This window comes from Panthera pardus, unplaced genomic scaffold (genome assembly GCF_024362965.1).
Source record: "Panthera pardus isolate Hobbes unplaced genomic scaffold, ASM2436296v1 HiC_scaffold_12, whole genome shotgun sequence".
Lineage (NCBI taxonomy): Eukaryota > Metazoa > Chordata > Mammalia > Carnivora > Felidae > Panthera > Panthera pardus.
In genome coordinates this window covers 75,949,987-75,976,742 of record NW_026526677.1, presented here as the reverse complement: position 1 = coordinate 75,976,742, position 26,756 = coordinate 75,949,987, and the positions used below count along the sequence as shown (strand labels likewise).

The 26,756-nt window shown below is 47.5% G+C and overlaps 1 protein-coding gene across 1 annotated transcript in view; it reads right to left on the bottom strand.

Moving 5' to 3' along the window:
- Positions 1 to 1,689: 1,689 nt before the first annotated feature.
- Positions 1,690 to 26,756, bottom strand: part of PANX1 (pannexin 1) — a 46,662-nt gene continuing 21,595 nt past the window's right edge. Inside the window, exons 2-5 of the mRNA XM_019450100.2 lie at positions 20,214 to 20,353; positions 5,503 to 5,726; positions 3,767 to 4,425; positions 1,690 to 3,217 (exon numbers count right to left, since the gene is read on the bottom strand). Coding sequence (XP_019305645.2) covers positions 3,138 to 3,217; positions 3,767 to 4,425; positions 5,503 to 5,726; positions 20,214 to 20,353 — 1,103 coding nt within the window. The 3' untranslated portion in view covers positions 1,690 to 3,137. The remainder of the gene's footprint in view (positions 3,218 to 3,766; positions 4,426 to 5,502; positions 5,727 to 20,213; positions 20,354 to 26,756) is intronic.

The window sequence follows — 26,756 nt, the reverse complement described above, 5'->3', positions numbered from 1 at the left end:
CCCCCAGCCCACCTCCGCTCAATGTTGGATAGGAGAGGATGCTCAGTGAACAGGTAGCTTCTACGAGCGAAACACAGACGTGCAGCAAGCCCTGCCGCACAGCTGGAAATTCTAGCATTTTCACAGCACAGCTACAAAGGAGGACAAAGCATTTGACAAGGGCTGTGCTCACCCTCACCCACACTCTAGAGAAGCCGGACAGGGGTCGCTTCCCTGTCAGCGGCCATTGCCAGCCACACGCACTCTCTTAGTTGACTTTTTCAGCCTGACTCTACAAAATGAAATCCATTCCTCAAAAGGTAGAGCATGCTCAAGAGTGCCAAACACGATTTCACTAAGTAAACACGCAGCAGCTTTCCACGTGGGCAAAGGGGCCTCCGTTCTGTGCCGTGCGCCTTGGTCTCCAGCCACAAGAGCACAGCTTCGTGGACGACGATGGCCCCTGAAGGTGTATTTAGTGTTGTGTGCATCCCAGAGGAAAGGGTTCGTAGCTTTAAAAGTATTGGCAAGGGGTCTGTAACTTCCTGGAGGCTTAAGAATGTCTACATTCCCGTCTTAAGATGGGAAGTCTCTGCCTTCCGTGTGGTAAAAGCAAACACGTGGCTGGATACTGCTTTCAGAATGATCCGTTCGAGGCCCAGCTGGTGCTTTACTAGGAAGACGTGAGCCGGAAACAAAGTCAGTGACCCTGGGGTACTCATTTAGGATCGGTCTGTCCCCTTTTAAATGACTCTTACCCTCAGAAAATGGGACCCTCAAAAGTAGTCCTGTAAGCCAGCAACTCACAGGAGATGAACGAGTTAACTTTCTTGATAACACTTTTTCCCAAGCCAGAATGTACGACCGGGCATCCACATCAGCCCCTTAGCTCCACGACTGTCGTTCACGGGCAACTCCATGTCCGCCACAGGCTTGCCCTCCTCCGCAAGGTAAGGTGCAAAAGGCCAGTGGAGCTCCTACTACTCAAAATTGCTATCTTATCGTTTTGTCCAAGCTTCAGACTGGAGTACTCGTGGCTAAAGCAGCTCTGGGAAAAACTGCAACCAGATTCTTAAAACCACCGGCTACAGAGGCTACGGCAGAGAGGAAAACAATATGGCATCCACCCAGAACACAGAGCGTTTGCTGGAAGTTTTCTGGAAGGGCCTTTATTGTGGCTGCTCTTTTTTTGTACCTGCCTCTGCCTTTGCGGCCTTTGACTAGACTGTGAACTCCTCAAAGCTGTGCCTTATTCATCACAGCCATACCATCAGTGACTAGCAGGACTAGCCTGGAACATCGCAGACCCCACTGGAGCTCAGCAGGTAGGAACGGCAAAAAGGAACAGAGGTCAAGGACTCCAACCACAATCCTGATGAAAGGATTACGTGTGCCAGGGCTTACGGAGCTGCTGTTTTCCTAAGATAGTGGATCCACTTTTACTTCTTCAAAATACAAATAAGGGGCAGCCTATAGAGAAGATGAAGCTTTTGTGGGGGCGGGGGAAGTATATGATAGAAAAATACCTCTCCGAAATCTTTTCCGAGTATAAAAAGAAACCAGTGAGGAGAACTGTGAACAGTGAACACACACACACGGTGATATAAAAATGAGGGAAAATGGGATATTTAGGTGACTACCATTTCTAAATCACACTGTGTAACTCAATGGTAATAAATATCATGTAATAAGAATAATTTAAAGCACTGATTGCATCCTTAATACTTATTATTAGCTTTCCATCTCAGAAACCATCACAGAGGCACAGCTAAAATCCGCTTCTGTGAATACTCTGGAGAGAGACTAGAATATTCTCAGAATATTCTCAGCTTATGTAATTTTTATTTTTCAAAAAACAGTAGTTATATTAACTATTGCTAAGAGTCAAACGTAAACTTTAGGTTCCTGAGGATTACTTACTTTAGAAATGTGTTAACTTCCTAAGAACAAACACAGGGAGATCCACAGATACAGTTTTAAAGAATTTTGTATAAAATGTAAACATAGTTAGGACCCACTTACATGGTTAGAAAAGGAAAAGTTTTTTTTTACATATTCTGAATCGGACTTAAATGTTTATGAAATAATGCTTGGGTGTTATATACCCGTTTTTAACATGTAGTCTATAATTCTCCATCAAAACCAGAACGTCCTTCCCAAATGGCCTCAAATTTGATACCATACACTTCTAAATTAAAATGAATTTTTAAAAGATATGCTCCAGTGTAAATAAAACAAACCGCTAAGTTGTTCTGGCTCCAAGCACGCCATATGGCAGATGTCATTTATATGTTCTGATCGTAATAAGCAAAATGTCCCTCGTTTTAAGCATTCTGTGTTCCGCTCGTTTAAGTAACATCCTGTTTCGGTTCTTTTGACAGCAGAGGGTTACCTGCAGAAAACCCCTTGGAAAACTGAGTTGCTGTGCATGTGCAGATTTCCCCACGGTGCCCTTTTAGCGGCATTCTTTTCCTGTACAGAAGTCACAAGGAAGTATCCTTTGCACGCATCTCGTTCACCAAGTCTCCCGTCAGAGCAGTGCATGGGCCCGCAGCCCTTCCCAGCAGAGTGCGACAAACCACGGTCAGCGATTTCAGTTAGCCAGGGTGACAAGCAGCAGTGTGAAGAGACACCAGCACCGTCCCCAGGTTAGGACACCACCGGGAGCAGGACTGCCTGTGGGTCGGTGGATGTTTCTCTTGTCCAACAGTTATTAACACAGAGGAGACTCAGATTAAAATTGTATCCTGACAATTTATTATTTTTTCCTAAAACAAATTAAAAATAAGGCCTCCCAAAGTCCTTGCTGGTAGCTCTGAGTCTCACTGCACTATCTCCACAGAAAGGTGTCCCTCTGAGGCACTCAAAGGGCTATGACTCTTTGATGAGCCTTTCCACTTTCCATTCGATGAGGACTTACACATCAACACTTGCTGTGGTTCACTTATCTCCATGGTGCCTCTCGTTGGAAGTCCATGAACCTTACTTCCACACCATTCTGTTGACCGTAATTTTCATCAGGGACTCGATAAGACACGCTCAGTGTCTCTACCAAGAAGCACTGGCTGCAAACCAGCTGGAAACCCGACCGAGTGCTTCAGCCGTTACAAATCCCACCTCACAGAAGTCACAGATCTCAAGTTGAAAGGAAAAAACCTTCAGCAAGAAGAATCCAGAAGTCTCTGCCGAGCATCCTTCCCTCCATTGCTTACTTTAGTTTCACTGGGTGCATTCAAATCTGTCAAAATGGAAAACAAATATTGATGGCAGAAGTCACGCAGCAGGAAGCCACAGCAGGAATTACTTTCCCTTCTAGAAATCTCAGCGTTCTTTGCCTTACCGGCTTTTGCTTCTGAGCCAAATTTCAGAGCACAGTGAAGCTAGGTCAGCGCCACAACTAAATCAGTGAACTTTCAGTCTCTTTGAAAGGAGGTGGAGAACAACAGGCAAGAGGCTCAGAGGTGCAGGGACAGAAGCAGCAGAACGGGACAAGCATGAGCGAGCATGACAGCAAGCAGGAATGCCTGAGCAAGAGGCAGCACAGGAGACAGCGTGAGGAGGAAAAGGAGGAGAGAACGGTCTGGAGGAGGCACACCTTCCTGTGGAGATCTGAGGCAGCACCAGTTCTCTCCCTCCGTCACCCAGTAGGGGAGGGGTCTCACCTAAGACCACACAGGAGAATGGTTTAGGGACGCCGGGCCGGGGTAAAGACGGGACGGTTCGCGGAGGCCGGCCGCCTGGGTGTTCCGTGGGCTTCCTCAGCCTCTGCCCTGAGAGCTAACCCTACCTTTGAGCTCTGCTGTCGGGTCCTCCTCCTCCTGTGCCATCATCTCCACAGTCCCGGGTCCTCTGCCGTCGACAACGTCCATCTTGATCAGGCCAAGGTTCGTGAGGAGAAGCATGGGGTCGACACCCTGGCTGCTGCTTTTGATGTTCTCCAGCACCTTCAGACACTTGTAGGACTTGAGCTCACTTATGTTCTCCTCCAGGAAAAGATTGTAGAGACTCAGGTCGTTGTACCCTTCAGACTTGAAACGCAGGACTTCGAAAGTGGGCAGGATTTCGTACACTTTGAGAATGTCCGTCTTCTGTCGGGACGGAACACAGAGCGTGTAGACAACCACGGGAGCCAACAGGATGTACACCATGAGGTTGATAAAGCTGAGCAGCTGGAAGATGCCGACGGCGACGAGCTTGCACTGAAACCGATCGGGGATGGTGGTGTCATTTCTCAGGATCCCCGACTTGATGCTGCAGACAAACTCATCTGAGAGGGAGGAGAGGCTGAAGTAATAGCCCAGGTAGATACACGCTAACAGTATTATGCTGAGGGTCAGCAACCGGCAGCTGACGTACTTGACGATCAAATTGTTACAGTGTTTCTTTGTCTTCAAGTACTGCTCCACAATTGGGTACTTGAAGTGGCTTTCAGAGATCTCCCACAAACTAAAGGGGGGGGGGAGAAAAAAACTTCAACCCTTACGAAGATCAAATGTTAAAGACGTACACACAGAGCAATATCACACTAAAAATCTCAAACACCTTTCCTCCCTCCCTACTTTACCTATAACTTCGCTGGGGTATCAGGGAATAAAATCCTGTTTAAAAAAAAAAAAAAAGAAAAGAAACAATAAAATGCTCTCCCCCTTAACGTTTTAAAGGTCTGGTTCATTAAATGAGTTCTAACTGTAAATCCTTAAAGTGCCTGGCACTCAGTAAATGCTAAATGTTGACTGATTCTACTACTTTAAAAAAAAAAAACAAAAAAAAAAAACACTACAGTTTTCTCAAGTGTGCAGAATAAAGAAGACTTTCCAGCCCAACCAGAACATGCGCGTCTCCTACAGGGGAGGGGCAGGAGGCAGCCAGCTCCTAGGGCAAGGGGGGGTCAGGCTCCAGACGGACAGACCAGGGTCAGGTCCCAGCTCTCCCACTGGTAGCTATGGGAGAATGTTTTTATCTGGGGAAAGGGGGGGGGGGCAGTAAATAAATGCAGTTAGTTGTAATGACATTCTGAGGGTTAAATGAGATAATGTACTAGAAGAGCTCAATGTGGTATCGGGAATATTAGCTATAAATACGATCACCATTGTTGATGACAAGAACCAGAGAAGACTGTGCAACAGGCAATGCACTGCCTACTCATTGCCCATTTTTCTCACCCCGGTTCTCCAAGCTCAGCAGCCCCATAATCCTCTGTGCTTCTCCACTGAGGAGCCGGTCAAAGCAAGCAAGTACGTAGCGCCTTAACCTGTTACCCTACCTACATCTGCCTTCCAGACCACGAGACGGCGGCATTGCCCGCAAAAAGGGAAAGCCTCCTGATGTGAGGACAGGTGCGGAGGCAGGCAGGTGGGGGTGAGATTCGGGGGAAGTGGGCCTTCCAGGCTCCCACAGTCTGTCTGTAGGTGGATGACCGCCCCCCATCTAGTACAGTGCGAACCCTAAGCCCAGACGGGCAGGAGAAGGGCTGAGACCTCACACCCCAAAGCCTGACGAGAAACGAGCCAGAGCCTGACTTACCTTTGTCCTGTGTTCTCATTAACACCCAGAACTGGGCCGGCACCATCTCTCATGTCCTGATCACACACGCTCTTTGCGGCTTTAATGGAGCGGTTGTATACTTTGTCAAGTTCTTCCATGATAAACTTCAAATCTGAGCAAAGATGAGGAGCTGCTGCAAAACGCCAGAACAGGGAGGGCAGGTACAGGAGGATGGCGACCAGGAGCAGGATGTAGGGGAAAAACTGGAAAACAAGAGAGCAAATCATGGGTTCAACAGGTGCCCCACTTAAGTAAACAAAGTGTACCAGTGCTGCTCTCACTTTTCTCACTTTGAGACAACGTGCACGCGCATGTCAATTTTGGAAATAGGGCTCATTACCTCGTAACCATTTTTGGCTGAATTCACCTGCCCAGCTACTTAACAGCGGTAACTACCTTTTTTCCCCCTCCAAAAGACTTCAATTTGAAATAACTGGCAACTACACGGTGACGCGTGGTGCCTCTGCCCTAATCACGGAAGGGAACAAAAAAATAAAATTACTCCCACGTCCTTTAGAGTAATCCCTCAGTAAAATCCCAATTAGGGAACAGATAAATGTCACAGTGGTCTCTGGTGGTTTTTGGGTTTTCATTGCCATGGTGTTAGGAGGTCACTAATCTTAGAGCTCTTTTCTTTCTCCTCTCTCTAGAATTTGGGAGAATGACCCAGGAATGCAGACTTTATCCAATATGAATTAGAAAAATTGTGGCTTCAGTGATCCAACAGTCACCCCTATTAAACAGCTGGAATAAGCCGTTAAAATTCACAGAATGCAGGATAGGCCTTCCATGCTGGACGCGCCTGAGGACCGCCCAACACCCTCATTTTCCAGTGGAGTAATCTCAAGTCCAGACAAGCCAACCGTAACGGGCAACAGACATGCGGAGAGCATCTGGATGTGGATGTACGTGCAAAACAAACACAGAGGGGTTCAGCAGTCAGAGCAAAAAGCAAAAAGCACCTGGTCACCAGGTCCATCCAGCCTTAGGAAAGGCTTAGCCCTGAGAGAAGATAAAGGAACACCATGTACCGCAGTTAGCACGGACCTGAGATTTAGTCCAGCTTAAGTGTTCTTGGCTACTGAGGTCACTGAGCCTCTCACTCTCGGAATGAAATGGTTGTGTGATACAGGTATTATGAAGACTAAATTAGATAGTTTATGAAAAGTGTTTAGCGTGGTGCCTGGCATGTAAAATGCACGACAGCACACCAGCTAAAACCAACAGAAGGGCCACCTGGTGGGCACGTGATCTTTAGTCCTCGCATGGACCCTGATAAGGCCTTTATCGATGGCTTTACTCTCAAAGGGGAAGAGGAAGCCCAGAACAGTTCCTAGCCACAGAGGACAAAGTGAACCCACGGCCATGCCTTTCCCACTGGAATACGCTGCAAATTATTTTATTTCTCTGGAAAATTTTTCCCGATCTTTGGCTTGGTCTCCAATTGCCTCAGAGTTGTGACAGTGATGGCCTTGAGGTGACACAGAAGTCCCACCCCACAGATCTCTAGGGGCAGGCAGCTGGCCCAACACCGTGACTCTCACTGTAAAATCAGATGTACGGAGTGTTCTCAAGTAACACTCATCTGGTTTTCCCGCCGTTACCACTTTACATTTCCGTGGTACACTTGTCAACACTAAGAAACCATCATTGACCAAATTTCAGACTTTCACTTGGATTTCTCCAGTGTTCCCATGATTGTCTTCTTTCTGTTCAGAGATCCAGTTCAGGGTCTATCCGTGACATTGAGGCGTCGTGCCTCCCTCGTCTCCTTGATTCTGTGACAATTTCTCAGGTCTTTCCTGGTTTTTCATGTTTTCCATGCTTTTCATTTAAAACTAACACATAAAGTAGCACCTAAAAGTTCACAGAAGAAATGGGTGATATGGATATAGTTATCAGAATATTAAACAAATTTGTGTGTGCTTATTAACACATTAAGTAGGACCTAACCCGTGCTGTACCACCAACTCTGAAGTGGTGAAGAGATCTGTGACAGAATCACAGAGTCCACAAATACCATGATGGATCGTTGCTTCCATGGTACATGTTTTCTGAGGTTAAGTTTTACTCAAGAGATGCATAAAAAATAAAGCTGTGATGTCTCTTCCTACCTTCGTTCCCGGATTCCCTGCCACCACCTTGGAGCCCACGCTCGGAATTCCCGCCCCACAGGAAAGACGGCGATGGCACAACGCCTCTGAAACTCTGCAAAGCCCCTTCACCAGTACAGGCACTTCAGTCCGTACTGGGCATGGGATGGGGTTTCTCAAAATGATTCACCCATGTGCAAAGGGCCGCTACAGAATGACAACCGTGACAGGCTGAGATTCCATGAATTTCGGCTACATAATTCGTAGCTGGCTGCGGTGAGAAGCTCTGTTCCTTCAATCCTTGCCTACTCCAAAGGGGGGTAAAAATGGGATAAAAATGTAACCGTGTGATATAGAGTCAGTGCTGCTCCCAAGACCAAGAGAACCTGGCATTTTCTTTGGAAACTACAGAGGGAACACGATCTCTAATTTGGGGCTGCGGAGTAGTTTTATAAGTCACTTTTGTTTCTAGGCAATTTGAATTAATAGAATTTTACCACAAACTGTTCTTCTGAGTTAAAAAGTGCCTGTTTACAATCTGTGGCAATTTTCCCAACACGCCTAGGTGGTACAAGAATTAGTACCAATGAATAGATCAACATAGCTCATTGTAATTGGAAAAAATGAATGTTTAAGGGTATTTACATACGGGGTGTTTGCTTTCTCTTCCAATATCCCTGTACCTTGATCACCTCTGTAAGGAATGTAGTTGAATGGCCCACTCCTTGGTTTTCCCCACAGTGAAACCTCTTTTTCGTTTTCATCAAAAAGGAAAATGTGACTCTGTAACAAGGTGGTATTAAAATCGATTCAACAGAAACAGGAATCCAAAACAGCATTAAATTACAGTCTTTAAAATCCTTTTGTCCACGTAAGGAACATGGAAAAACTGCCAAGCTTTACGAGTGCATCTGCTGGGTGGGAATGGCTTTGTCCATAAGCTTTGTCTGCTCCCAGTGAGCTCCGAGACACCGAGCATCTCTCAAGGCCACGGGTCCGTTAATGTGGTTCATGTTAACACCGAGCCCTTCCAGTGACAGTGAAGCTTCTCGAGACCACGCGGAACCAAAAGGAAGCACAATGCCCAGTCTGTGTGCCTTAAAAGTTTGCGTTGTTTCTGGAAGGGGTTGTAGTTAGAACAACAGAAGCTCCAGATGGAAGGAAGTGTGGAGAGGCTCTGGAACAGCCTCCTTCCACATTCGAGTCACCCCGACCTCCTCTAAGGCGAAGAAGCATCCAGTTAGGACTGACCATCTCCTCCCCTGACATGTATGTGATCGCTTCTTACGGGATTAAATGCAGATGGGTAATTTCTTTCAAAAGCATCTGGGCTGGGGGCACCCGGCTGGCTCAGTCAGTGGAGCACGTGACTCTTGATCTCGGGTATGAGTTCGAGCCCCACATTGGGTGTAGAGATTACTTAAAGAAATAAAATCTTTAAAAACAAAAGGCAAACCACCTCCCGCTCCGGAAAACCACATCTGGGCTGGAAGCTTGGCCCCTACAGACAAAATGCACAGAGTCTGCTCCAGGACCACATAGGCCAGATGGGAATACAAGCTAACGATTAAACAAAACATGAAAGTGAAGGCCACTAAATACACAGGTACTAAGTACCGAGCAACTTGAAATGTCCTTGGGGAGCTCAGGGAAGGCTTCATAAAAGAGGTGACATCTGAGCTACGTCTTCAAGTACTGTGAGGCACTAACAACAACAACAAAAACCCCCAAAATAATTCCATAAGTATATTAAGACCCAGCTCAGATTTCACCTTCTTGTGGCCCTTCAGACACACTCCTTCCTCTGCATGGAATTCTGTCTCTTTTTCTGCCAAGTGAATTCCTACCCGTCGAGGGCACCAAAGCAAATGAGCGAGCCCACGGTGAGGACACAGTAAGAGCTGAGGCTGGAAGAAGGTACTAGGGTTGAATGGGGTCCCTCCCCGCCAAACTCATGTCCACTCGGAACTCAGAATGTGACCTTGTTTGGAAATAGAGACTTTGAGGATCTAATTAGTTAAAATGAGGCTGTACTATATCAGAGTGGGACCTAATCCAGTGACCGATGTCCCTCTAAGAAGACCATTTTAAGACACAGAGACACACAGGGGAGACTGGAGTGATGCATCTACAAGCCAAGGAACGCCACAGACGGCTGGCCACCACCAGCCACTAGAAGAGAGGCACATGACTCTCCCTCTGAGCCCCCAAGAAGGACCCCACGGTGCTGACACCTTCATTTCCAACTCCTGGTCTCCAGAAATATGAGAGAAGGAAGTTCCGCTGTTCCAAACTACTGAGTTTGTGGTAATTTGTTACAGTGGTCCTAGGAGACTCATATGCAGGGTAAGCAGGAACTAAATTACAAGGCCCTCACCTTCCCACATCATACACAATGGGAAGCCACTGGTGGGGGGCATGAGGAAAATTTATTTTGGAAAGATTCCTTCAGCCGTGAAGAAGGGAACACACTGGAGGGCAGAGAGACAAGGCAGTTGGTTGCTGCGACGGAGAGGCGGGAAGTGATACGCACTGAACTGAGGCAGCAGCCATGGGGAGAGGGGAAGACAGGTTTAAGACCTATCAAAAGCAAGAGGCGGACATTTCAGTGCCTACCTGGAAGTGAGGGATGCAAGAGGGAAGAACAGAGGCTAATTCTACATTTCTAGCTTATGCGAGGGTGTGGGGGATAGTACCATTAGTTGCAATAAAGAAGCAAGAAGGAACAGATTCCAAGCAGAGGGGAGGTGGGAGGCAGACCCAAGAAGATAAGAAATTATGAACATAAGCTACTCACACCCCAGAACTCTAATCCTAGTGGAGAGTAAGTAACTGAAAATAAAAGAAAAAACTCCAGCCAACCTTACAATTGAGGATTTTGTAGCATATAGATGGTTGAAGCCAAGAGTGACCGAGATCATCCAAGGAGAATGTGTAGAAGGAGACAAGAGAATAAGAGAGGGACATGGGATCCTAACATTAGGGTCGGGCAAAAACAGAACCCTGGAAGACATGGGAAGGAATGGTCAGAAAGTAGGAAGCAGGTAAACCAAGAACAAATTGCACTGGGGAAGTGACGTAAAAAGAGACACAAAAGATGTCTGCTCTTGTTTTCATGTTTTTCAGATAATAGCCCACTTTTTTTTTCAGTTTATTCTTTTGAGAAAGAGAGAATGTGAGAGAGAGAGAGCATGCAAGGGGAGGGGCAGAGAGAGAGGAAGAGAGACAATCCTGTGCTGTTAGCACAGAGCCCAGCGCAGGGCTAGATCCCATGAACCATGTGATCATGACTGAAGCTGAAATCAAGAGTCAGAGGCTTACCGACTGAGCCACCCAGGCGCCCCAGAGAGAAACCCACGTTAAAGATAATCCCAAATGTAGGAAGTCACGAGTGAAGGTCTACCCAGAAGGCCAATGCAATGCATTCCATAAGCAGCTTACAGAGGACAGAGAAGGAGGTGGTACACCATTCTATTCTTCCCAAGGCAGTGGGCTTCGTGATTCATGACATTCTAGGAGGGGCCTAACACAGGAGAGACCTAGGGAAGACAGGATGGTGAGCAAAGCACTTAGGCGTGGAAGTAGAAAGAGACTCCTGACAACAGAATTAATACCAAGTCACAAGGAAGCAAGGAAAAACCTTCCTAAAGATCTGTATGAACATGGAATGAACTGTCCTGTGAGGCAGGGAGTTCCCTTTCAATGAATCATCTGGGAGGGCTTTAGAATTTTAGATTAGGGGCGGGCAAAGGGCCAGATAGTAAATGTTTGTGAGCTATATGACCTCTGTTGCATACGTGAAACCAGACATAGGTAATGTGTAAAGGAATGGGCGTGGCTGTGTTCCAATAAAACTATTTGCAGAAACAGGTGATCGATGGGCTGGATTTGGCTGGAGCGTTTAGGCCATAGTTTGTCAATCCCTTGCTCCTGATCCTTGCTTCTCAAAGAATGGTCCACAGACCAGCAACGTCAGTATCACCTGAGAATTTGTTAGAAAGGAAAAATGCAGGCCCTGTCAGACCTACTGAACCTGAGTCAACATTTCAACAAGTTCTGCAGGTGATTTTCATGCACACAGAATTTGGGAAACACTGGTCTAGATGAGGGGTACCCACACGGGAGCCCAAGTTGGGCCAGCAGTATCTGAATCTCCTGGGAAGCTGATGAAAACCATATTCCTGGCCCTCAGGATCCTAAATTTTCACCCCCCTCTACCCCTCCTAGATAATGCTAAGGCTTGGAAACCTCTGGTCTGGGAGCCTCAGAGGACCCTTCTAAACTAAGTTTCTGTGAATCCACTTAAAGGAAATAAAGATTTGTCCATTCTATTAATTTTATTTTCGTGTTCTGTTGCTTTTTTTTTTTTTTCAGTCAAAACCCTGCTTTCCTGTTTCTGAAAAAATCTTGCCTAACGGTTTGCCTACATTATGAACTTGAACAAAGAGAAAAGAGCACTGAAAGAAAGAGAGAAAGAAAAAAAAAGAAAGCAAGAAAGCAGAAAGAAAGAAAAAGAAAAGGCCAGTTATCAAACAGTCCTGGAGGTCCTACAGCACCACCTGCTGGTCCCCCCTGAAAGCACACTCATTTCCACAAATCTATTTCCTCAGAGGTACTGGAGGCCACCGGAAAGAAATGGAGTAGGAGAGAGTAGGGGGAGGAAGAGGAAAGGAGACATGGAATAAACAGCTGGGGAGAAAGAAAGTACAGCATTAATTATACCAGGACCACACACTACACTGATGTACACTTAAAGATTACACTGACTCATTTCTTTGGGGGGAATTTGGGTCTCCTGGTTTGAAGTCTGGCATCAGAACTGAATTGAGAAGTGTTCACATAAACCCGGTGCCTCTAAGCCTCTCGCCCTGGACTCAGAATGCTCCTGGAGAATGAACTCCGGTTCTGAACAACACATAGAAACCGCCTCACTCTCCTCCTCCCTTCCACACATGTGATTTGAGCACCCATTATGGGCTATGCTGTCCCAGAGTGCACTGATGAGGGACACGGGCATGGTCTCTACGTGCATGGAACCTGCAGTCTTAGAAATAAAGGATCAGGGCACCTGGGTGGATCAGTCAAGTGACTGACTCTTGATTTTGGCTCGGGTCCTGATCGCACGGTTCATGGGTTCGAGTTCCACATCAGGCTCTGTGCTCACAGCGCGGAACCCACTTTGCATCCTCTGTCTCCCTCTCTCTACCCACCTCCCCCTGTTCTGTAATAAATAAATGTTAAAAATAATTTTAAATAAAAAGAAATAAGGAATCAATTAAGTAGACTTCAGGCAAGTAATTGCCGCGTCCCATGGTGACTGCAGGAAAAGCACAGACTGCTCTGGGAGTGCAGTCTTGACCAGGGTGTGTGTGGTGCAGCCGATGTTTTGTTGGTTAACACCCCATTTTTAGGATCTGACTGCTTTTAGGCAGGGTGTGCGGTCTACTGTCCACACAGTGGTCTTATTCCTGGAGACTTCGCATTGACCCGCCTGGCCCTGAAAGCAAGAAGCCTCCATCTAGAGATCCAGAGGAAACTTCCAGGTGGAAGCTGAGAGTAGAATCATACAATAGGAGGTGGCCAGATTAGAGGGGAGGAGGGATCAACGGAAGATGCGTGTGAAACAGCCAGGAAAGGTGAGAGCTACAGGAAGTCAGGGTCCCGGGGGCCCAGGGATGGTGGGGATGGGCCCAGAAGTGAGGCTGGGATGGTTCACAGGGCCCAGTGGCAGAGAGAAGCTTGGAAGCCAGAGTAGTTTGTCTTTTGAAAGAAATATAGACATTTTGTAGGGACTCTGGGGGGGGGGGTTGTTTGGGGAAATGACAGAGTCAGAAAGGCAGGACCTCAGAAGGTAGGAAGTGGGGGCAGGGAGTGGGGTCCCCTCTTTAGTTCCAGGTAATGAGTGAGGCGGCCACGGGATGAGGTGGACATATGGAGAGGGGGTCAGAGTCCTTGGAGATCAGACAGTGGATGGGATACTGGATGCACCTTCGGGGAGGACAGAGTTCTCCTGGGACGAGAATGTCTATGAGCCACTACCGCAGTCGTGAACGAATGGGGGTGACAGAAGATGACAGCAATGAGGGGGAGGTGGGGAATGACGTAGCCAGGTGTCAAGAATAGCTCAGGAGGGATTTTACATGAAGGAAGCACAGCAGGGGTAAGGAATAAAGACATGGGGAGAAGACACACACCTTCGTGCCCACCTGGAACCAAAGACCTCCCTGGTGCCACCAGCGGGTGGGACCCCTGCTGGACAGCCCTTCTGCCAGAAACTCCCTTTCTGTGTCGAGCCAAAGTTCAGCCACTGGTAGCCACCTCCAGGTTAGAGTGCACACTCTGAAGCCATACAAATTAAACCTTCACCTTCTCACATGTGAGAAACACCTGAAGTCTGAAGGCGGTCCTGTGCTTTGCCACCACCTGGCCATGGGGCCTTGCACACGGCATCGACTGCTCTGGCCCTTCAGGAGATGGGGAGCCTGGCTCACAGGGTGCCTGCCGGCTTAGCAATCAGGAGTCGGCTAAATGTGGAGAAGCCAAGAGAAAGCCACCAGGAAAGATGTTCTAAACTTGAGAAAGAATCTGGCAACTCCACATCTGGGTATATACTCACAGGAGCTGCAAGCAGGGACTCGGACAGGTGTCTGTACCCCCATGTTCAGGGCAGCATTCATCGCAATTGCCACAAGGTGCAAGAAAGGTAAGCACCCATGGCTGGATGCGTGGACACACACAGCATGGCGCATACACACTCACACACACACACACACACACACACACACACACACACATGATGGAATATTATGCAGCCTTAAAAAGGCAGGGAGTTCTGATCATGCTACCATATGAGTGAACTTTGGAGACATGCTGAGTGAAACCATCCAGATGTAAAAGCACACAGACTGCGTGACCGTGGCTATCTGAGGTGCCTAGAAGAGGAGATAAGACTCAGAAAGTAGAATGGTGGTTGCCAGGAGCTGGCGGAAGGGAAAAGCAGGGAGTCGGTATCGAAGGGGCACAGGGTTCCGGTTTGGGAAGCTGAGAAAGTTCAGATGGATCTTGGCAATGGTTTCACAACATGGCGAACGTACTCCGTGCTGGCCAACTGCACACCTAACAGGGGTTAGGAAGGTACATTTTCTGTGGTGTGTATTTGACCACAATTAAAAGAAAAAAGCTGAAGACGAATTCAATGTGAAAATAAAGCAGCTGCGATCACAGAATCTGGCTTGGCTAACAAAGCCACATGGACATTCAAATCTGACATAGCTTTTATTTCCCCTCCAATGAGGCCGGAGTTCCAATTTCTCTAACCACCTGCACCAGCTCCCTAGGGCTGCCCTAACCACGTCCCACGGGCTGGATGGTTTAGACAACAACGTTGTCTCTCAGAGTCCGGGTAGCCGGATGTCTGAAATCAAGGTATTGGCAGGTCTTGCTCCCACCAGAGCCTCTGGGGAACGACCCGTGCCCGTCTCTTGCAGAAAGTGGAATCAGGGTTCTTGGCTCACGGCACCATAGCTCTGCTCTAGGCCTCTGCGTCACACGCCATCTTGTCCCCGGTGTCTCGCATCTCTCCCCTTTGTGTGTGTCTGCGTCCAAATGTCCCCCAATCAGGAAGACACCAGCCATACTGGACGAGGGGCCAACCTTACTCTGGCAGGGCCTCACCTCGACTGATTCCACCTGCAACAAGCCTATTTCCACCAAAGGGCCCATTCGAGGGGACAGGCGTTAGGACATCAAGAGATCTTTTAGGGGATACAATTCAGGTCACACCCCCACCCAAATGAAGACTTCATCTCCATCCCCTGGCAGCACCTGACACGGTACTATGTTGACACAGGCCTTCCTCACAGGACCTCCTGGCTTTCCTTCGTGCGGCGCACAGCCTTCACGTTTTCCCCACCAGCCGCGGCTGGGACTCCTCGGCCAACTCCTCCTCCTCCCCCTCAGACAGTGCCCTGTCTGCACGCACGCCCTAGGAAACCCCAGTGTTGACCACCACCTCCCTCCGACACACTGCCGCGGGTGCCTCCACACCCCTCTTGCCTTGGACCCCGGGACACCACGGCCCACGGCCCACCTAACATCGTGCTGCTCACCGAGCAGCTCTGACTGCATGTGTGCAGAACCGTTTGGCTTTCCTCCAAAACCTTCTCCCTCCCCAGACTTCTTCAAAGGGGCGAATGGCCTCACCTTCTTCACCCACTGCCTAAATCCTTGGGCGTGCCGTGTCCATGACTCTGACCTTTCCCTTGTCCTCTGTGTCCCACTGGCACATCTTCCAAGATGCCCAGAATCTTTGTACTTCCCACCACCCCCACTGCTATCCCCTGAGCCCGCGGGACAGCAAAACGCTCCCACGAGCCCAATGCGGCCACAGATGCATCTGCATCTCCGCAGAGTGACTCCCAGACCTGCCTTGATGAGATAATGGACCGTGTGGCCCTTCACAGAAAAGCTCACTGATCCCTGGTCTAAACACGGATGTCACCTGTGACTGTCCTTCACTGTGGTCCTCCAGCCAACAACAAAACACCTATGTTGCTTTTAGATTGTTCTTTCCCTTTCTCATGCCAACAGCTCCCCTTCTTTTCTGTCTCCTGATCAAAAGCCTCAGTCTGCCTGCCAGGCGGCTCCCTCCCTGCCTCCTTTCCCTCCTGCACTCCATCTCTGACAATTGTCTCCTGGAAACACCATATTCCCCGATCAAGGAACTGCAGTGGCTCTCACTGTTTCCAGCACTTAGCCTACACACACCTGTTAAGTTTTCAAAGGTCCCGTATAACCTGGGCTTACCCTGTAGAGTCAATCGAGGCCCCGCTGCCCCCCAACAGGACAAGCCGGCGCCCTCCCCTCTGCCAGAAGGTGCCATAGGCTCTCCCCAGCCACTGCACCGTTGGTGCAGCCAGTCCACTTTCTTACTGCCGTTGGTATCTGAATGTGTGCCAAACTCTCTCATATTACACAATCTCCCAGAGGCTCCCAAACCTTCCCTCCAGCTACCACCCAGCTAATTGCTCTCTCCTCCTTTTCCCAGAGAGAGAGATTTTCTGGGGGAAAAAATCTGAAGGAATTATCTACCACCATCATCTTCACCTCCTCACCTCACCATTCACCCACTGCCATCTGGCACCCACTTCTTCACTAAAATCACCTCTGCCGGGGGCACTAATGATTTCACCCACGCCAGTAAGCCTGTTTCACTCCTACTGCACTGTCCCCTCTGCAAGGGCACTGAACAGAGTTCACTGCTCTGTCCAAGAACACTCTCCCCCAGGCTTCCGTGATAACCACACTCTTCTTTTCCCATCTCATTTCTGGAATACTCCTTCTCAGTGTCTTCCTTACATATCTGTCTTCCCCACCAAACAGGGAGCTTCCTGAGGAAGGGGCCGCGTCATGTGTGGCTCTCTGATGCCACACATACATTCTAGTATACGGTAGGCAGGACGTCAGTGAATGTCAGCTAAAATCAATTGTCATTTACTGTTTTCAGGTCAAGAATTTTCACTCTCTGGCTAAAAGGAGCAAATCAGGAGACTAGAGATGCTGGCGAGGATGTGGAGAAACGGGAACCCTCTTGCACTGTTGGTGGGAATGCAAACTGGTGCAGCCGCTCTGGAAAGCAGTGTGGAGGTTCCTCAGAAAATTAAAAATAGACCTACCCTATGACCCAGCAATAGCACTGCTAGGAATTTACCCAAGGGATACAGGAGTGCTGATGCAGAGGGGCACTTGTACCCCAATGTTTATAGCAGCACTTTCAACAATAGCCAAATTATGGAAAGAGCCTAAATGTCCATCAACTGATGAATGGATAAAGAAGTTGTGGTTTATATATACAATGGAATACTACTTGGCAATGAGAAAGAACGAAATATGGCCTTTTGTAGCAAAGTGGATGGAACTGGAGAGTGTGATGCTAAGTGAAATAAGTCATACAGAGAGAAGCAGATACCATATGTTTTCACTCTTATGTGGATCCTGAGAAACTTAACAGAAGTCCATGGGGAAGGGGAAGAAAAAAAAAAAAAGGTTAGAGAGGGAGGGAGCCAAAGCATAAGAGACTCTTAAAACTGAGAACAAACTGAGGGTTGATGGGGGATGGGAGGGAGGGAAGGGGGGGTGATGGGTATTGAGGAGGGCACCTTTTGGGATGAGCACTGGGTGTTGTATGGAAACGAACTTGACAATAAATTTCATATTTAAAAAAAAGAATTTCCACTCTCTTGAAATTCTCCATATCATTAGTATTAATACTAATACTATAGTATTAGTGATTATTCAAATGGGGTATCTGCTCTTATGTGGATCCTGAGAAACTTAACAGAAGACTGTGGAGGAGGGGAAGGAAAGAAAAAAGTTAGGGAGGGAGCCAAACCATAAGAGACTCTTAAAAACTGAGAATAAACTGAGGGTTGATGGGGCGCGTAGGGGGGAGGGTGGGTGATGGACATTGAGGAGGGCACCTGTTGGGATGAGCACTGGGTGTTGTATGGAAACCAATTTGACAATAAATTTCATAATAAAAAAATTATAAATAAATAAATAAATAAATAGGGTATCTGATCAATTTATCAACTGGATATCCTGTGGGTCTGTTTCTAGTTCTGATTTTTCTCTTGGTTTTCCTGTGTATCAGCTGCTGAAACTACACGTGAAAAACCAGACAAGAGTTTGAGGCTCTGGACGAAGTTACCTACTTCTGGCAAAGATTTATTTTTGCTGTTGGCTGGTGGGCAGACTCGAGATGCTGACAGTCCCCATATCTCCTCATTCAGTCAGTACTGAAAGTGATTCAAACCAGGACGCTGGTCCCCATGAGGGCTGGTCTAATTTAGGATCACCCCTTACTCCCTAGCAATGGGCTCCCGAGCCTGGGGTGTGTTGACCAAGCTCCTTTCAACTTGGCTGTGTCAACTCTTAATTTTTGCCCCAAGCCCTGTGGATCTGGAAAAGTCTCTCAGCCAAACTTCCATTCAAACAAGCTAGCCTACTACCACCAGAAAGCTCCTTAGTGTCTCACTAACAATGGACCCCGGGGGCTTGGCTGCCCACACCACTCTACAGGGCTTCTCCTCCTACACGGCAGGGGCAGTGGATGGCCAGGGACCTGACTGTGGTCAGCAACTAGTCCTGAGTCCTTGACTTGTCTCTCTAGGTGTCCTTCACCTTAGACTGCATCAAAACCCTTGTTTCTTCCCACTTTCAAAGTTTCACGTCTCTAACATCCCTAACATACGCTGGACACGCCAGATGATACATTCTTCTTCTGCGGCTCTGTCAGTGCCCAGCCTGGCACACCCTCCCTTCCCCTAAGAGCATCACAACACAGAGACCCACGTTAAAACAGCATGGATTCTGACGTGCAGACAAGGCTGTTCAGCTTCTGGAACTGTGCCCATTCCTATCGAATATCTTTATTATTTGCTGGCCTGGCTAGTAAGACCTACAGTGTTGACGAGGACCCAGCTAGCGCTAAGGCTAAAAGTCAAAGAGAAAAGCCCAACCCCAAAGAAGAAAGCAGCCATTGTAGGCATCACTCTGCCTGGTGGCACACAATAAATTAACACGAGGGGATGAGGCCTGAGTCATAGCAAAGGACTTAAATTGTTCTTTTTTTAAAAAGGGTGTGGAGTGTTCAGCAATAGGTCAAGGCCAGAGTCAAACTTTTCAGCCTTTGGCTTTTCAGAAACTAAAGCAGCACTCTTTCCTCAGTGGAGGAGAACACCAGAAGAAACACAAACATTCTTTTTGTTTTCATGATGGATGGCAGAACCAGTGGTTGAAAATGATGACGGGCTGATACACAGTCCTACTTTCACACGCATGGAGAAGACCTACTTGAGCCGTGTTGTGACACAAAGAACGTTCTGCACAAACCCGCTGACTCCGGCGCCGGTTCCTCACCGCCCATACCCCATGTTACCCCCCAACTCCATCACTCCCTGACCAGGGAGCTCCTGATGGGGCCTCTTCTCTGTAGGACACTGGAGTCTCCTGTGTAGTATGTCTCCCCTTCCTTGCGGAATATGGACCTGTCAAACCGCCAAGGAATAGATCCCAGCAGCTCTGTCGCAGCCAACACCCCCAGAAGGAGTCATCACTAGGCTTCCTGATGCTCCAGCAACACACTGGCCAGAAGAAACCAAATTGTATGTTGGCCGCCACTTTCCCCAAGGGACCCTGGGAGCAGTGGAAAAGGCGCGGGCCAAGGCTAGGTTTGAGTCCTGGCTCTGCCCCTATCTAACATCGCTCACCCAGGCAATTCAAAAGGCACCGAGAGCCTACTCTGCATGAGACGCCACTGGGCAGTAAGGGTAGAAACATGACACAACATGCCCGCCGTTATGGCGCGAAAATCCAAAAAGTGCCTCAGTTTCTGCATCTGCTAGTGAAGGTGCCGAACCAAGTAATCTCTGAGGTTTCTGAGTTCTTCTGACCAAATTTAAAGTGCCAGGCTTGTATGATCCGAGTCACAGGGCTGCTGGCTGGCCATGCGCATCTGTGTGACTGCGTGGCACAGCCTCTCCGGGCCTCGGTTCCCACGTCTACAAGGCTATCGGGTGAGAAAACATCCCCAGTTACCTTATGCAGCCACAGTGGAAGGTGTCCAGAATCGCCCTGCAAGGAGTCCTTCTGCTGAACGGCAGCCCAACAGTAAGAATCCACGAAGGCAGCCTGACGCCAGGAGAAGGAACTTGGGGAGAAACAGCTTATCTGGGTACCTGAGAAGCAAAAAGAGACAGCGATAAATAAATGTGTGAGCAGTATCTGGACCACCCCACCCCCCACCCTCCAGCCTCAGGTCTCTCAGTGGTAGCAGTCACAGAGCAATGCACCACAAGGTCAGAACCAAAACCAGATTCATATTAAAGCTGAGTATTTGAGAGATTTTTGGCCGACGCTGGTCATGATGGTAGCTTGGGCTCAGCTGGAGAAAGCTCTTGAAAGTGAAACCACCATAAAAAGAAAAAGCGGGCAGGAAAAGAACCAGGGCTAAAAGCATAGCAAGGCTGGCTGAATTTGGGTGAGGTTTGAGTGAAGGGGAGGGGTTACAGGGGAGCGGGGAGGGTCTATCAGAAAACTGGGCAAAAGGTGCCTGGGTGCCTCAGTTGGCTGAGCACCTGACTTCGGCTTAGGTCATGATCTCCTGGTTCTTGAGTTTGAGCCCTGTGTCAGGCTCACTGCTGACAGCACAGAGCCTGCTTTGGTTCTTCTGTCTCCCTCTCTCTCTGCCCCTCTCCTGCTCAGGCATGTGCTCTCACTCTCTCTCAAAAATAAATAAACATTAAAAAAAATAAGAAAAAGATGGGGTGCCCAGGTGGCTCAGCCGGTTAAGCTTCTGACTTCGGCTCAGGTCATGATCTCGTGGTTCGTGAGTTCAAGCCCCGCCTTGGGCTTTGTGCTGAGCACTCAGAGCCTGAAGCCTGCTTCAGATTCTGTGTCTCTCTCTCTCTCTCTCTCTCTCTCTCTCTCTCTCTCTCTCTGCCCCTCCCTCCTCATGCTCTGTCTCTTTCTCAAAAATAAACATTAAAAACATTTTTTTTAAAAAGAAAGAAAACTGGACTAGAAAAGGAGTCCTTTAGAACAGAGAAGCCAGGACTTCTACCCTGATGAAGGGAAGGCTGAAGGAACTTTTGGTGATAGGTCACTGGATGGCAAATCAGCAGTTTTCCGTCTCCTCCAAGAAGAAAGAAGGCACAGGTAAAAGTACAGCCCAAGAAAGAGAGAGCAAACCCGCTAACGGAGGGATGGGTGTGGGGCGGGGTGGCAGGAAACCTGGGTCCTACTCCCAGGCCCCCATCTGGCACATGTGGGAGCGTGTATCTCAAGCCGAGAGCAGGCACACTGTCCTCCACACCTTGCACAGTGTGAGAGGTGCTAGGTGCTCGGGCTCTGATGCTGTTCTATTCAAACCCAACTCTGTCACTCACAGCTGGGTGACCTCAGGTCACTTCACCTTCCAAAGCCAAGGCTCTCCAAACGGACGATGACATTAATGTCTATATTCTCAGTAGGCTGCCTGGTTCCCAGGAGTTACTCAGGAAGTATTGCATTCTTCTGTATGAAGTAACTAGCAGGTTCTGTTGTTGCTTTAAAGAGTGGGGGCATGCCCACCCTGGAAAGAGGGGAAAGGAGTGGCAGGAAGATACTGGGGTGGACTTGCCTAGTCCCTGAAACATAAAAAGCCTCAAAGCGTCACCTCCCTCTGGGGAGGGGGTGGGCTTTACGCTTGTGGCAGGAGAAGGCAGTGACGGGGATGTTGTCCGGGGAGCAAAATCTTGTGGTGGAGGAGGTACAACGAGGTCAGAGCACCCCCACTTCATTGGGTATTTTTATACCCACAGACATCAAGAAAGGACTTTTCAGCAAGAGCCCTTGGAGGACATCACAGTGAAAAGTCACATACCATCAGAGAGTGTCCAACGATAGGGTATGTTCTTGCCAGCTAGGAATGGCTTAATGGAGTTGGGGGTAGGTCACGCATTTCAAGGAGCTTTCAATTCTCATAGCCCACTGAACTTCAGTTCTTGCATTTTATAAAAACAGAGTGGTCAGAACAGTGCTGGGCCGTAGGGATAACATCACACAGCTCTTGCATTAGCATGACTTTGCTAAACGCTGCCTAGGAAGTCCCCATCCACCAAGGCTTACTGATCTCGGGTTATAAATGGATGGTTTCTGATGCGTTGCTTGCTTGGTATCCTCTCTCCAGATACTTTCTCATGCAAAAGGACAGTGCTATCAGGATTTCATGAAAACCTGTCTGGTCCTTCCTTGTATTTCTTAGGTATGGTCCTGGCAGTGCACACAGCCAGCATGTAGTAACATTCTTTCTATAGGATAATGTGTTTCAGGTCCTGTCTTGGGACCTCAAAAACCTCCCCCAAGGCACCGGTGGAAACTGCCAGAGCATAAATAAGTAAACTTCATACCAAAGCTTTTGCAAAAGAGGAAGAAAGAAAATATAATTGAGTCTAGAGAGACGGAAATTGAGGATGTGCTGAGCTCAAAATGTTTTTCATCTGGAATGGAAGGTCAGAAAAAAAGACAACAGACAACCCATATTCACAGGATACAGGCGGTCCTTAAACCCTTGCCTCATTTAAACCTCATGACCAAATCGGAGAGAAAGAGAGAGGGAGGGAGAAAACGGTATCTTATCTTCATTTTACCGTAGATAAAACCAAAAGCTCAAAGTAATCTCTATCCAAGCTAGTAACTGGTAACACCAGAACTTTAATCTCTCAGTCTCTTAAAACACTCCTCTCTGGGCCAGTCACTCCAACCAGGCCATGCTAGAGGGGGTCCCAGGAGCCAGGGCTCTGTTGGAATGGAAGCGACTTGGGCCAAGTGGTTCTTCTGAGAGACCAGAGGGGCAGAGCTTTCTGGGAAGGGTCAAGACAAATCCAGGAAAAGAAACACATCGAGCCCCGAAGGGTATTCCCAGGCCAGAAATGAGAAATACAGGAAGTCACGAGTCAGGGAACAGCAGGAGCCAAGCTGGGACAGAAGGGTGGGAGTAACGAGAAGGGTTTCTTTCCTGTGGTGGGGAACCCCAAAAGTCTACACCACAGGGAAGAAGAGCTTGTATAAACCTGACGATTGTCCAGTGAGTAAAAAAATTCCCATAACCTGGGTACCAGGGCAAAAAAGGCATAAAAAGAACTCAGTGTTCTAGTAAAGAGGCAAGTAGTACTCAATGTACCTAAATATTTTATTTTAAAACTTTTTTATCATCAGAGATTAACGTAAACATACATAAAATTACAGAAAATAATATAACAGACACCCAGGAGTTTAAAACAATATTGACATTTTGTTGCATTTACCTCATCTTTTTTTTTTTTTTAATTAAGCATTTTATTTAGATTTTTTTTTTCAGACCTACGGAGAAGTTATAATGTTCAGTCTTATAAAGGAAGGAAATCCTCAGGGTGCCTGGGTGGCTCAGTTGGTTAAGCCTCCGACTTCGGGTCAGGTCATGATCTCACGGTTCCTAGGTTTGAACCCCGTGTCGGGCTCTGTGCTGACAGCTCAGAGCCTGGAGCCTGCTTCAGATTCTATGTCTTCCCCTCTCTCTGCCCCTCCACCACTCTGCTCTGTCTCTCTCTCTCTCTCTCTCAAAAACAAATAAAGTATTTAAAAAAAAAAAAAAAAAAAAAAGGAAGGAAATCCTGCCATTTGCACCATGGATGGACCTTGAGGGCATTATGGTAAGTGAAAGAAGTCAGAGAAAGACAAGTACTGTATGATCTTACTTCTATGTTTTCTCTAGCAAAATCAAACTCACGGAAACAGAGAAGAGTTTGGTAGTTGCCAGAGGTGGAACTCTTCACCCACTTGCCAGAGGAAGTGGGTGAAGGTGGTCAAAGGGCACAAACTTCTAGTTTGAAGATAAGTAAGTTCGAGGATGTAATACATGGCATAGTGACTACAGTTAAAACTACAACACTGTACCATATATTCAAAAGCTGCTAATAAAATCTTAAAAGTTCTCATCGTAAGAAAAAAGACTACGTAGGGTGATGAACGTTAACTAAAAGTACTGTGGTCATCATTTTGCAATACATACATATGTCAAATCATTATGTTGTACCTTAAATTTACACAATATTATATGTCAGTTACAGCTCTGAAGAGAGCTGTACAAGTGGAAAAATTACATAAAATCTGTAAACGTGCAGGAAATACAGTATCGGCATAAAAAAAAAGAGTATTGCAGTGAAATCCCAAATACTCTGGCATTTGGATTCAACCATTGTTAACATTCTGCTCTCTCCATCTATACATGTATATATAATACATACGTTTATTTTTCTTCCCGAACCACCTGAGAGTAAGTTGCAGAGGTCACGACCCTTTCCTCTCAGGAGTGGGTGATTCTAAGAACAAGACATTCCTATAGAACCCAGTGCAATTATCCATTTTTTAAAAAAATACAATACTGCTATCTATGTTCGGATTTTCTAAACTATCTTATGCAGCAACTTTCCCCTCCTCCAATCAGGATCCAATCCTGCACCATACAGCATGCATCCAGATGTCACGTCTCTTCAGTCACCCTGTCGTAGAAGGGTTCCACAGCCTTCCTCTGTTATTTGTGACCCTCATGGGGGCAAAGACCACAGGCCCTCTGTTTTGTGTGATGATCCCTAATGTGTGTTCATCTGCTTGTCTTTTCATGCTCCAACCCAGACTGTGCATTACAGGCAGGTCTCCTACAGAAGGGTTGGGGGTCCCTTGCAGGACAGCCTGGGAAGGCACCTAACATCGGTTTCCTCCAGGACAAGTGATGTCACATATGACGGTTACTTGGTTAAGCTGCTGTCAGGGCTTTGCCGTGAAAGTGCCTTTTTTTCCTGAGAAACAAGTTGTCTGTGTCCTCTGACTGTGTAAGTATTTGGTCCCCAACAAACTTTCACCCAGGGGTGAATCAGACACTTCAACTGGGGTCGCAGATGGAGTTTTCCAACTTTATCCTTCCCTCTGCATTTGTAACAGTTAGCATTTTACAATAACAAGGAACTTCCCCTTCCCCCAATTTATGCTTTTTAGTATCAATATGGACTCATATGGTCTTTTGTTTTTCAATAGTTTATGATCTGGTTGCTGTTACTTATTTTGACACTCAAAATGTTTCAAACTAGCTCCTGTGTCCTTCTGCCATGGTCCCTGTGGGGAATAAGTTTAAGAATTCTCTCTTCAGGGAGCCCCAGTTCCTTTTAGTGGGTAACGGAATTTGTAAACCCAGGATATGGAAGCCAGATGTGCCCACTGCTCAGGGATGCCGTTGCTCCTAGCCTCCTTTGGCAGACACAGCTAGGAAATCAATTTGTACATGTGTGTGTGAGAGAGAGAGACGGACTTTATACTGAAAATTCCAATTTAACACCACTGCCCTTCCCCCAGTCCACATCTGTATTTTCTCTTACAGTGAGAACCCTAGATCCCAAATATATCCACATATTCATTTCCTCAATCCTAAAATTCACACAGAATAACTTTCAGAATTTTTAACACAAACATATATTCTGATTTTCATTTTAAAGGGTTACTCTAGATGCGATGTCAACAACTGCGCATCCAGGGTCAAGAATAGAAGCGGACACCAGTCAGGAATGTACCACAACAGTGCAGGTGAAAACAACACGAAAAAACAGTCACAGGGGCACACATGAAAAGACACGGGGGCTCAGCTGGTTGAGTATCTGACTTCAGCTCAGGTCATGATCTCACAATTGGTGGGTTCAAGTCCCTCATCGGGCTTGCTGCTGTCAGCACAGAGCCCACTTTGGAATCTCTGTCCCCCTCTCTCTCTGCCCCTCCCCTGCTCATGCTCTCTCTCTCTAAAGAAAAAACAAAATAAAACAAAACAAAAACAAAAAACAGTCACAGTACGCAACTGCCTGCATTGTCTTTGTTTAAAAAAAATTTTTTTTAATGCTTATTTACTTTTGAGAGCGAGAGACACAAAGCGGGAGTGGAGGAGGAGCAGAGAGAGAGAGAGAGAGAGGGCTCCAGAATCCGAAGCGGGCTCCAGGCTCCCGGCTGTCAGCACAGAGCCCCACACAGGGCTCGAACTCACAAGCTGTGAGATCATGACCTGAGCCAAAGTCAGACACTTAACCAACTGAGTCATCCAGGTGCCCCTGGCTGAACTGTCTTTGATTTCCTGTAGGTCCTAGCCAGGTCCAGGCTAAAGGATTGGTTCCATGAAATGAAGCGCAGTGCAAAAGGCCAGATGGAAGGCAGAACAAAGAAATCAACACAAGCATCTCTGCTATAATGCCATTCACGTGTTAAAAAAAAATAGCACCGTTCTAGAAAATCACACAAGATCTGTACCTAGAGCACTAACCAAACAGCAACAATCCTGATAAAAACATAGTAGTGCGATGAAAGGGTATGTGAAGAAGGTTGCTGGGTTATGTGGACAAGAAGAGAAAGGAAAATGGAGAAAGACCAGACAGAACTGCCCGACAGCACTTCTGAAACACGGCACATGACCAAACGGAGCCCAGAGGAAAAGCATGGGGTGAATGGGTACCATGTACTCGCCAAGCCATGAAAACCAATGTGACTCCCCCATACTGGTATTCCCTCACGTACTGATCACATACAAGC